Raw genomic sequence first — 12,500 nt, forward strand, 5'->3', positions numbered from 1 at the left:
AATGTCGCGAGGTCAGGCTAAAAGGCTCGTACAAGAAAAATATAACTTAAGGCAGTTGCAACTTGTAGGATATTTGACTTTCTTTGCGAGAACATACGATGCTGATAAAGTCTGTGAAGACAGTCACTGCACGTGACGTCCCTGTCATCGTGCCCTCTTAAATTTCTCTCTCTCACCTGGCAGGTGGCCAAAGACGGCAATAAACAGGTAAAGTGCCTGGCTTCACTTAACATGTTGCAATGCCACTAATTTCCTATGGTCTTACCTCTATCTCTTTCACAGAAACCGTTGCTTGGCCGAAAACACTTATCATTAATTTGAGCAGCCTGTACACTGATTCTAGAATGCGTTTGTATTGGGTGTGCCTGTGTGTGGGTGCGGATATGGGTGTACAGCTTAGAGCATCAAATCACAACACTTTTTCCGAACTGCGCTTCCACAACTGAATGAACTACCTCAGCAAACCAGAAATAAAACACTAAAACACTACATCACGATAGTCCAGAGATGCGTCACTCCACAACTACACACCACTTCTGCAACTATACTGAATCACACAGTACTCTAGTATCATATTTTCACCGACATTGCCAAAACTGGATCTGAAGTTCCGGGTCTGAAATTTTCATATAAAAAGATAATGCGCTTGTTTGACCTCCGCCAGCCCGGTGTGAACAACAGTTCCTGATGATCACATTTGCATGTCACCGAAAAGTTGTCAAGGAAAGTTTATTGATGATGTAACATAAGAAAAAAATAAATCGGTCGAGGTTCGATCGGCACTGAAAAAGAGCGCAGCTTTTTATAGATTCTAAAACATCCTGCACTGAAGTATACCGTCATGATTTATAAAGAAATCTATTTCCTCACTTCGACTCCATGTCACGCATGCGTCATTCACTCCCGGCTAATTTCATGTCCTTGCTTTCTGGTATGAGCAGACCCTTGGTCGTTCTGCTTACTGGCAATTTTTAGGGTCCAAAAGGTGCTTTTTACCTGAACATGTATATTTTCATCCCCTGTACTGTACATACACACTGTCGTTCGAGTGATTTTTCGCGATGGATTTTTTTCTGCATAGAGAACTCTTTCATTACAGGATGTTATTTTTCCAGAGGGTCCCGTGAGGCATGCATACCGGCGACCCTCTGCGTAGGGGCTGCTGCATGCTGGCGCCTCTCACTTAACCTTCCTTGTTTATCTGTGTGTATATACTTACCCTCCCCATCACTCCTCCATATCTTGCCCGCGTCACGCTGCTGCTTCCACACCGCGCGCCTCTAGAATCTGGGCTACCACGGCCGCCAAGAACTGCCCGAGAATCTGAAGATCCAGTTCCGAAACGTGGCGATGATGGTGCCAGATCGCCAAATTATCATCAGGGTCAAGCTGGCGTCTTGCGGTTTCCTGGAGAACATCACTCTGGCGCGCAAGTTCTTCACGCTGTACAAGCTCTGCGAGGAGCAGCTTACTAAACAGGTAATTTTTTCCATGTCTGAGGGGTAAACTTCCATACGAACCTGTTTTATTTCAAGCATTCAATATTCTGCCCATATATTTCAAGACGAAACGTTTCCTTCTATTTTCCTCTATGTATTTTTATTGAAAGCAAGGATATTCAGAAATTCTTGAATGTATCCAATTATTTACATCTCTTGTTCCTCCCTTTCTCATCTTCTTTCGCTATTACTGCTGCGACTATTATCCCCGTCTCCTCTGTGTAGGTTCACTACGACTTCGGCCTGCGCAACATTCTGTCTGTGCTGCGAACCCTGGGCGCCGCGAAGAGGGCCAATGCCAAGGACTCGGAGTCGACCATCGTTATGCGGGTCCTCAGGGACATGAATCTCTCGAAGCTCGTTGGTGAGTGCAAGCTATGCTGTGTTTATACCCACATAGCTCTTATAGTATTTAGTATGATAGTGATGGTGCGAGTATATTGAGCAGATGCTCATATGAGTATAGTTCTGTCTAATGTTATTTAATGTAGATCAAGACAACGAAACAGCATGCGAATACTGATTCACTCTTTGTGATATAGGACCGCTACTTATAAAATCCAGTTAAATAACATTGTTTTCTTTTGGCAGACGAGGACGAACCGCTCTTCATGTCCCTCATCGACGATCTGTTCCCCAATATGGCCCAAGAAAAAGGCTACAACAACCATCTCACCAACAATATCGCTGAGATCGTGGTCGAACTCGGCCTCATCCAGCATGCACCCTGGCAGCTGAAGCTCATTCAGGTGGGTCCAGGTTGCATATTATGTTGAACTTTTTAAGGCAAAATGAAGAAGAAGCATTGATCAACGATGTAAGCTTACATGCAAATACACAAATTATTAATTCTGTAAATGTAGTTTACTGTACGTTTCATGAGAAATATATGTTTTTTTCATGTCCTAAACATTATATAAAGATAATTATAATGCTTATATGAGACTGGCAACAAATTGCATTAAGGACGAGACAGAGTAAAACAGCAGCAAAAGTCATCCTTGACACTTCCTCGTAGCTGTACGAGACCCAGCGGGTCAGGCACGGCATGATGACGCTCGGGCCCAGCGGAGCCGGAAAGACGACGTGCATCCAGGTCCTCATGAAGGCCCTCACGAAGATGGGGCAGCCACACAGGTGGGGTCGGCAGTGCTTAGTCGTACTATGATGATGGTGCCTGATGATATGTACAAGGGTGGTAGAAATCTTTGTGGTACTATTTTGTTAACAACACAAAATTTCCTGTATCATTATAAGATATTTTTAAGAACGATAGGAATATTGAGTTTAACATCGTTGCCATGCTACAGTACTGTCTTTTTTTCCAAACCAAATAGCTAATTTTGGATGATCCCCATTCTTGCCGTTGTCCTCACCAGGCATTTACTTGCACTTAGCTTTACCAGTGTCTAGCCAGCGCCATCTGTGTGCCAATGGCCTCATGGTTCCACAGGGAGATGCGCATGAACCCGAAGGCCATCACGTCCGCGCAGATGTTCGGGCGGCTGGACGTGGCCACCAACGACTGGACGGACGGCATCTTCTCAACGCTCTGGAGGAAGACGCTCAAGGCGAAGAAAGGTGACGTTCAGATTCACAAACATTCATATTCCGGCTGAGGAGAATTAAATCTCGTGTTATTGGAAATAAATAGGAGGGAGGAATGATATGAATTCCGGATTTAATTCCAACTTCGTTAAGTGAACAACTAGAAGTCCTCTAGCTGTAGTGTGAATTAAAATGGAAGCATATGAGTGCATTTGATATGTTATTATAGATTGAATACTCTAAATCTTTATCTTATCACCCATTCTGTTCATATATTTTGGCTAATATATTACTCTAATATACTACAATGACTTCAGGCGAGCATATCTGGCTGGTGTTGGACGGCCCCGTCGACGCCATCTGGATTGAGAACCTCAACTCTGTGCTGGACGACAACCGGACGCTGACGCTGGCCAACGGAGACCGAATCCCGATGTCTCCCTGCTGCAAAGTCATCTTCGAACCGGCCAACATTGACAACGCTTCTCCTGCGACGGTGTCCAGGAACGGGATGGTGTGTGGTTAAGAAACTCCCACTTCCGATCTGTACATCGTCTGAATCTGTGTATTATGAATGTCATTGACAAGTCATATCAGAAGATCACTATTCCCCCACCAGAGAGAAAAAGTCACACAACTCAGCTAGTCCATAGAATCTTTCTTAAGATGTTCCTATATTTTGATTGAACGAAAAGGACCTTCAACTGTTTCACATTCGTGCAGGTGTATATGAGTTCGTCTGGACTAGACTGGCAGCCCCTCCTGCAGGCGTGGTTAAGGACGCGACCCCACTACGAGCAACCAATTATCAGTGACCTCTTCGCTAAGAACTTCTTGTCGCTGTTCACGTGGTGCAAGCAAAACCTGCGGCTCTGCATCCCCATCCTCCAGGTCAATGTCATCACACAGGTGTGTGCTGCTAACATTTTGTATTGTTATTTTCAGATGTGGCGATTTATTTAATGATTTCTTGACTTTATTTGAGCATAATATTGGGTTTGTACAATACAGGTTTGAAGGAAATCCAGAATCAGTTCCCGCTATTGTTTCTCGAAAGCGAAAACTTAAACGGAAGGTCCCGCTTAAGCGCCCAAAGGAGCAGCCGCCAGACCCGTCGGCCCCAGTTTCCTAAAATTATTTTGCCTCAGTTACAGCAGTTTGATTCTCACAAATGGAATAATGCGACGCTTACAATTAATTGCCTTGGATGTACAGCAGATCCCCGCCCCATCCACGTCTAGATACCTTCACACAAGGCTTTGGTCAAGCTTAGGGTAAAATGAGAAATCCACAACGTTCCCCAACACAAAGAATCAGTTCCTGAAAGCAAAAGCAATATTGGAGAAAAGAATTTGGAAACGCGTGCGGATCTATTTCAAAATCTACTATTTTCTGATAACTGATCTCAGAGTGAGAGATACGGACTTAATAAAACGAATGGATTCCTTTGTCTGTGAGCTAAACCAAGTGGTTCCCATGTAAATATAAAACGCCGCTGAGGCCAAAACTCACTCTAGCTTTTCTTAGTGACATTTCAGATCCGCAACGTGGTGTGATGCCCACACTTCGTCGCCATTTTGTAAGATTAATGTAAATATTTTGGTATATTTTAAGTGATATTTTGCATAGTATAGTTAACTGAGTTTTTGACTTTCGACAGAATTTTGTGACGTCATTACATGATTTCTAAATGATCGTCAATCCTTACTTGTGTTTTCCATATGCAAGCTGCATGCCATTGCCTCCGCTTTCTGCCATCATCAGCATGCCTGCACTTTGTGTCTTTGAATGCAATGCACCTTGCCTTGGAGATTGTCACCTGCTCCACTCAGAGTATCTGAGTGATATATGACATATAAATATATAAGCGTGTGTGTTTAGATAGATAGATATGAGTGTTTGTATAAATGGATAGATAAATAGATAAATAGACTGATAGATAGACATAGGTAGACTGATATACAGATTGACTAGCAGATAGATGTAGATAGAAATAGATAGACAGAGAGAGAGAGGGCAGGGGAAAAAGAGCCACCATCTTTATTTGAACATGCTAGACCACATAAATCTGTAGTCAGTGATTTTTTTTTTTTCATAGCAGCGTAACATTGTCATATATAAACAGGTTAAAATATACAGGTGTTGCCCTTCAGCTGCACATTCCATACGACAGAAAGCTGCATGTTGTTCACTGCCTCTCAACTCCTGGCACGGCATGGAAGCACATGTGTTCCACATCAGATTAAATAATCTGTGAAATTAAAATGTCTCCTTTTTATAGTTCGTCTAAGCATGTTTAATGATAGTGAGGAATAGGTTATGTCTTTTTCCTAGTGATTGATGAGCAAGGTTACTTTAGCTGCATAAAGATATCAGACATTATGACCATCGCTCACGTGCATGAATTAAAGATGACATGCATTAGGCCGTGCAATGGTGAAAGTACAAATAAACCCTCAAACGACTTAGAAACACCCGTTGATCTCACAGTGCATTGTGTCCCTTGGAATCGCGAATGGGGATGATGATCCAACTTACTTTGCCTATAAGACTGATATTCTGTTCTCTAATTTGTTATACGCGTGTTTACGGTGTCTAACAAGGCAAACTAACAAATTAGAATGGGTTTGTTGTACATCCATTCTTGAAGCAGTATATCGGTAAAATATGTAAAGACAAGAGCGGTTATGCCATGCTCTCCCCTGATATAATGTTATCTTAGAACTAGTAGGAACTCTCTGCTATTATCATAGATAGTAGGTAAGAAGGTATATATAGTGCATGTCCCCTGTAGGAAAGTATGTAACTGCGTCTGTGAAGTCTGTGTTTATGATAAAATTTACATGCGACATGCCGTAGTTGTGGATGGAAACAGTAAATAATCAATTGCCACAATGTCTAAAGCAGAAAATTGGCAATTTAGACACCTCACGACTCCAGCTCAGTGATGCAAAAAGATCTTGCGTGCAATCTACATGCTGTGTTTTCTATCTTAGGTGGAAGTGTGCTTCATGTCTATGCACTGATCAGCAGAATCCTGTGCTCATGTTGTGACTGTGATTGTTGTGGGTGTTAACTATTGGCTGCTCTGCGATACTTGTTGTCACCTGTAATTGTTGATGCGTAGGCATATAGTGTTCTTGCCAGTAGATGTTCCCATTGCAGTGTGGTATGAAATATCTCTACTGGTAAGTTGATAGTCTGTTGAGCTGGCCCGCGGTAGTTAGTGTTGCTGTAATGCTAACGTACTGGCTATGATGTGTGATTTTTTTCTTTACCCCCGCGTAGACAATGTAAGGCTTAGCTTTGTAATGTGCGCACTATATGTAGAACTGTTTTTGGAAGCAGCCGAACTTTCTTACATCTGTGTCACAAGACTAATAGGCGGAAGGACCGTGTGGGCGAGAGGACATCCACACCCTCATTTGTCCCGCAGCGTTATCCCGCTGCAACTCCGCATCCAGATATGTGCTCATGTCTTCAGTTAGATAGGTCGTGTTGTCTTTAAAAGTGTTGTTGATGTTATCGCCGCTGCTGCCAGGCCATAACCCTCCTGGAGGGCCAACTGCCGGAGGGAGAAGACGCAGCTGACGACTGTCTGCCCCGTCGACGTGGTCGTTCTAGCGCATGGGGAGGCGGCACCCACGGAGGCCATACCCCCGACGAGTCCTCCCACACGCAGACGCCCGTGGAAACGCCCAGATCCTTGCCAGAGGATGAGGCTCTTCCGGTGCTGCCCCTGCCTGATGTCGCCATGTTCTCACTTTCTCTCGCAGCACAACACTCCCACGCCATGTAAACCGTCTGTCCTGCCACGATCCACGTCTTTACTGCCGCTAAAATGCGTAAAATCACTTAATGTCAGACCTATTTTTTTCTTTCTTTCTTTCAAAGTTCACTGATAGGTTCAGTTGAGCAGCTGGGTCTTGGCGGACAGCTTTGGGAATGAATTTTAAACTATTGCTGTAAACAAGTACCATAAATAGTAAAATAATATCCCGAAACTTAAACATTACAGGTGATGTCGGAAGTATACTAATATGTACAGCCGGCACCACATACGGTAGTGTACAACTGCTCTACGGTTCACCCTCTCCCATGAGGTACACGTAATAAAAAGTACTTTCCAATGCAAACTTCTGATCCAAACACTGAATGCATTGCATAGTGCTGTGTCAAACAATGAAACAAATCATATCTAGTCACAAAGTAGGAGACTCAGAGAAGGTCCCACGTTGTCTTTGCATAGCGGCGTGAGCGTGAGCTGAACCTGGTACAGTTAGCATTAAGCAAGTACACGTTCTAACAAGTGGCGGCGTCGTCATCTAAACCTTGGCGAAATAAATGCAGATATAATATTGTAGCCTTCATGATTAAACATCACCGCATGGATCACGCAGATGTCAAGTCTTGTGTTGACGTATAATCGTAGTAGATAAATAAATATTAGTTAGAAAAATATGCCATGTTGATATCCAACTGATATAGTGACTGATTCACATAACGATGCTACACATTTTTTTATTTTGATTAAAATATCGATCTGATGTGGAAATCAGTTTTTTTTTTTTTATCTCGGTCTAATTATCAGTTGGAGTTTATCTCTGTGCCAAGTTGCGTACTGCGTACATGTTTAGTGTATTTAAGTGGCTAGACACACACACACACACACACACACACACACACACACACACACACACACACACACACACACACACACACACACACACACACACACATGCACACACACATATATATATATATATATATATATATATATATATATATATATATATATATATATATATATATATTTATATATATATAGTTTCTCTCTCACACTCACACACATCAACGTTCACATTCACACACACCCACACTCCCAGTCACATAAACGTGTTTGTTTGTATACACGTAGAACTTACACACACACGTACACACAAAGACACACGTGAAGTTACGAAGTTTATCAGAACCAAACATCTATAAGATTATATAGCTTTATAACTGCATGAAATTAATTTTTGCCTGTGAATTTCAAAGTGACAGTCATCTTTATTGATCATTCCGATCTCGAACTTTCCACTTCTTTGTTCAAATTATGATCTTTATGGTAATGTTAATGAGTATAATCGCCCTAATCAAATGGCTATACACTGAATGAAAGGAAAGCAATGCCTGAAGGCATGGCGGCCGGAGCCGGTCTCGACGCCATGCCCGCCTCCATTTCCAGCGTGACCTTTGCTCCCGCCGCAGGCCACGCGAGTCATGGAGGGCCTGTTGCCGGAGGAGCAGCAACAGCAGCAGAACAAGCGCCGGGAGCCCGACCCAGACACGGAGGAGGTCCAGGTATTACATCTCGTCCATGCCTCGGCAACAGCTGGTCTTGATCTTGATCAAGCAGTGTCGATTATTTCAGTCATATGCAGTACCTTTCTAGTTGCTGCACCGCAGTCCTCTTACATTGAAATTTCCAATATTCATTTATGTATTAATATTTAGAAAGACTGATATTTTGTCGTTTTAACCATTTTTTAGACAAGTGAATTAAAACTGTTGTGAGGCATCTCTACATCACCCCAAACAAGCTCAGACATCTCTGTCCATTACATTATTAGTCTTATGACACAGTTACCTTTAATAAATCTTTAAGTAAATAAACAGGCTCATTTTTTCCCTTCTTTTTCTTCCTTGGTTCAGCCCACGCACCAGGCCACGGTCCAGGAGCACATTCAGCGCCTCTATGTGTTCACAATGATGTGGAGTCTGGGCTGCTTCATGGAGCTGGCCGACCGTGCCAAGATGGAGCATTACATGCGAGGTAATTGCAGTGACCTTGACCTTCCACCTCAAGGGGGAGCAGATGATTCCATGTTCGACTACCGCGTGGACGAGAATGGTGCGTTTCCAACACGGCCGCGGCCAGATGTACAACACAGCTACTTTTGCTTATTTGAGTGTTTAACTTTTTAATTATATCTATATTTGTGGTTAATAACGTGTGTACGATTACAATCTAATTGTATATGTCTATCTATTTTATTTACATATATTACAAACATTTCCTTAAATTACATCTACCATGGGCATGGTACTTCAGGTTGGTGGCAACACTGGGGAACGCGCGTATCAGAGTATGTATACCCAGACACAGGCACTCCGGATTACAACTCCATTCTTGTGCCAAATGTGGACAATGTGCGAATGGACTTCCTCATCCACACGGTGGCGCAGCAAGGGAAGGTGAGCGGTGAACAGTGAATTTCGTTTGTAATTCAATTTTTACCTCGTTTTTTCTTATAATAAAATTTCAATAAGTAGTGTCTTACCAGAATATCTGTGATTCAAGGATTTTACTCCAGACAAAATCATTGTCCTGTGTCCAGACTATGTAACTTTTTGCACAGGGTGTGCTGCTGATAGGCGAGCCGGGGTCTGCCAAGACAGTCACCATTAATGCCTTCATGAAGAAGTATAACCCTGAGGATCATCTTTATCGCAACTTCAACTTCTCGTCAGCCTCCACGCCTCTATATTTCCAGGTATGCTGCGACCTGAACTGAACCTTGATTATATCCTACCATTACTTAGTTATTGACTGCCCTATATATTTTAGCTGCACTGATTTTGCCGCAGCACTATGTGGCAAGTGTTATGCTGTTACAATGTCATCGCGTGACACTAGGAAGCTAAGGATTATAAAGCAATGTAATGGTTTATCTTGTTCGTTAACACCCACCAGCGCACCATCGAAAGTTACATCGACAAAAGGATGGGCAGCACGTTCGGTCCTCCTGCCGGGAAAACCATGACAGTCTTCATCGACGACCTCAACATGCCGCACATCAACGACTGGGGCGATCAGGTGAGGACTGGCTTGGGCTTAATCCGCGCGGGTAAGTAGTGCTACAGTTCATGTGGTCAGTTGAGGAGGAGGAAGGCGATTTTGTGTATATTTTATAAATGTATTTAGCAATACATGTAGGTACTGTTTTCAATTCACTTAAAAATGCAAAAAGTTCATGATTTCAGCCAACGAATGAAATCGTGCGCCAGACTATGGAAATGGGTGGATTCTATAGCCTTGAGAAACCTGGGGACTTTATTCACGTAGTTGACATCCAGTTCCTGGCAGCCATGGGGCATCCGGGTATGTGATGGAAAAGAGCAGATCTGCACATGAATGGTAAATGTGGTATTGTCAAAAAATAACAAATAAAAATAAAAAAAAATCCATATAAAATGAGTATGCTATTTCTTCAGGTGGCGGTCGCAACGACATACCGGCGCGCCTGAAGCGCCACTTTTGCATCTTCAACTCCACCATCCCGTCGGAGAACTCCATTGATAAGATCTTCGGAGTGATCGCCCGAGGGCACTTCAGCAGTAAGAGAGGCTTCAACCAGGAAGTTAGGGACATGCTGGAGAGACTCATTCCACTCACTAGGAAGCTGTGGGCACACACCAAGGTCAGCATTTTTCCACTGGAGGAACTTGCGTGTCACTGTTGACACAAGGATGTCGATCATGAAATTATAGTCCGAGATTCCAGTAGGGGAAATCCCTGAATATTGCCATGGATCTAATCCTTGTCATTTTTCGATCCAGTGCAAGCTGCTTCCGACGCCCGCGAAGTTCCACTACGTATTCAACCTCCGAGATTTGTCGCGCATCTGGGAAGGAATGCTGGGCGCAGCACCCAATGTGATCACGTCCGGCGACGCCCTCTTGGCATTGTGGCGCCACGAATGCTGCAGAGTCATTTCTGACAGGTATGATTTAATTGGCGCTCGTCCTGCAGAGGCATAAGAGCGTTAGTAGTCACGATTTCATATAACCTATGTCGCCAATACTTCGTTAGATCTAAGTGTGGGTCATTGTTCCAAATACCCCTGCAGGTTCACCACGCCAAAGGACGTGACCTGGTTCGAGGATTCGCTGGTGACGGTAACAAAAGAGGAGTTGGGCCACCGCGCGACGGATGCCATAACTCGCTCCGAAAACTTTGTGGACTTCCTCAGGTTACCCCTCTACCCTTCGCATTAGTCCTGGTTTATCAACAGCCATATACATATAGATAGATCAACGAATGCATATATCCTTATGTAACACCATGTTGCCTCTACTTCCAGAGATGCCCCTGAGCCAACAGGAGACGAGGGCGAAGACCTGGACATGGAGATGCCGAAGGTGTATGAACCCATCCCGTCCTTCACCGCCCTGGAGGAGCGCCTTCAGATGTTCCTAGCTCAGTACAACGAGATGGTTCGCGGCACCGGCATGGACCTCGTGTTCTTTAAAGATGCAATGATCCATCTCACGAGGGTAATGTTCCATTTCCTTCTTTTTTCAAATACTTGAAACCGGGATTGCGAAGGTCGCAATAGATCATTTTCTAAAGCATTTTGTGAAGCGTTCCTGATACATCTCTGCAGATCTCCCGGATCATTCGAAATCCAGGCGGCAACGCTCTCCTTGTGGGCGTGGGCGGGTCTGGCAAGCAGTCCCTCACCAAACTGGCCTCCTTTATCGCCGGGTACAAGACCTTCCAGATCACGCTCACCAGGTGGGTCCATCTGCTCGTTCGTGGATGAGAAAAATAAGAGGGTGAATGAAATCAGTTATAAAAAAAATGGTAGTTAGTAGGTGGTTTAAAGAAACGTGTACACAGCTTTTGGTTGAACCTTATTGAATTCGTTTATCAATTAAAGGTCATACAACACTGCTAACCTATTGGAAGACCTGAAAGTGTTGTACAGAACGTGTGGAATTCAAGGGAAAGGTACAACCTTTATCTTCACAGACCAGGAGGTGAAGGAGGAGGCTTTCCTGGAATACCTAAACAACGTTTTGTCATCAGGTAGTTTTTTCGCTATCTTGAGTGGTGTTCTTTGCCTCTAATACAATTTCCGAAGTAACGAATCTAAACATTTAGTTATTTGTCCATCTCTGATATGACTGCATTTTCCCTAAATACAGCAGTTCCATCAACATTCCATTGTCTTAATAGCGAATACATCCCTGATTCAAAAGTCCTGACGCGAGCGGCCGTCCCCAGGTATGGTGAGCAACCTGTTCAACCGCGACGAGCAGGGCGAGATCGTGAGCGAGCTGATTCCCGTGATGAAGCGCGAGCACCCGCGGCGGCCGCCCACGCCCGAGAACGTCATGGACTACTTCCTCACCCGCACGCGCCACAACCTGCACGTCGTTCTCTGCTTCTCGCCGGTCAGTCCGCGCAGCCTAGCGCCTTCTCGTTGCTTCCTTTGGAAATTTGCTGCTCACAAATCACGTCTGCTTGTCTGTCCGGTGGACTGTGCCTTGAGTTTTGTCATCAGGTAGCTTCAGTTGTATTTCTGCTACTAGGATTTTATATATATGTGTGTGTGTGTATCATTTCAGAGGGTTATGAAAAAGTATCATTATCTTCTTTTGAAAACATTCTTGGATTAT

General features: G+C 43.8%; 1 protein-coding gene across 1 annotated transcript in view; it reads left to right on the top strand.

Annotated features, from left to right (window-relative positions):
* The window catches only part of LOC113812786 (dynein axonemal heavy chain 5-like), an 80,349-nt gene that overhangs the window by 34,931 nt on the left and 32,918 nt on the right, over positions 1–12,500 (top strand). The window contains exons 38-57 of the mRNA XM_070124940.1: positions 1,285–1,479; positions 1,725–1,863; positions 2,091–2,248; positions 2,518–2,636; positions 2,953–3,080; positions 3,365–3,561; positions 3,771–3,956; positions 8,304–8,390; positions 8,775–8,946; positions 9,148–9,290; positions 9,455–9,589; positions 9,790–9,912; positions 10,080–10,197; positions 10,311–10,516; positions 10,656–10,819; positions 10,946–11,068; positions 11,180–11,372; positions 11,483–11,613; positions 11,759–11,907; positions 12,106–12,275. Of these exons, the coding sequence (XP_069981041.1) occupies positions 1,285–1,479; positions 1,725–1,863; positions 2,091–2,248; positions 2,518–2,636; positions 2,953–3,080; positions 3,365–3,561; positions 3,771–3,956; positions 8,304–8,390; positions 8,775–8,946; positions 9,148–9,290; positions 9,455–9,589; positions 9,790–9,912; positions 10,080–10,197; positions 10,311–10,516; positions 10,656–10,819; positions 10,946–11,068; positions 11,180–11,372; positions 11,483–11,613; positions 11,759–11,907; positions 12,106–12,275 (3,036 nt within the window). The remainder of the gene's footprint in view (positions 1–1,284; positions 1,480–1,724; positions 1,864–2,090; positions 2,249–2,517; positions 2,637–2,952; positions 3,081–3,364; positions 3,562–3,770; positions 3,957–8,303; positions 8,391–8,774; positions 8,947–9,147; positions 9,291–9,454; positions 9,590–9,789; positions 9,913–10,079; positions 10,198–10,310; positions 10,517–10,655; positions 10,820–10,945; positions 11,069–11,179; positions 11,373–11,482; positions 11,614–11,758; positions 11,908–12,105; positions 12,276–12,500) is intronic.

Source organism: Penaeus vannamei, chromosome 9, assembly GCF_042767895.1.
Source record: "Penaeus vannamei isolate JL-2024 chromosome 9, ASM4276789v1, whole genome shotgun sequence".
NCBI lineage: Eukaryota > Metazoa > Arthropoda > Malacostraca > Decapoda > Penaeidae > Penaeus > Penaeus vannamei.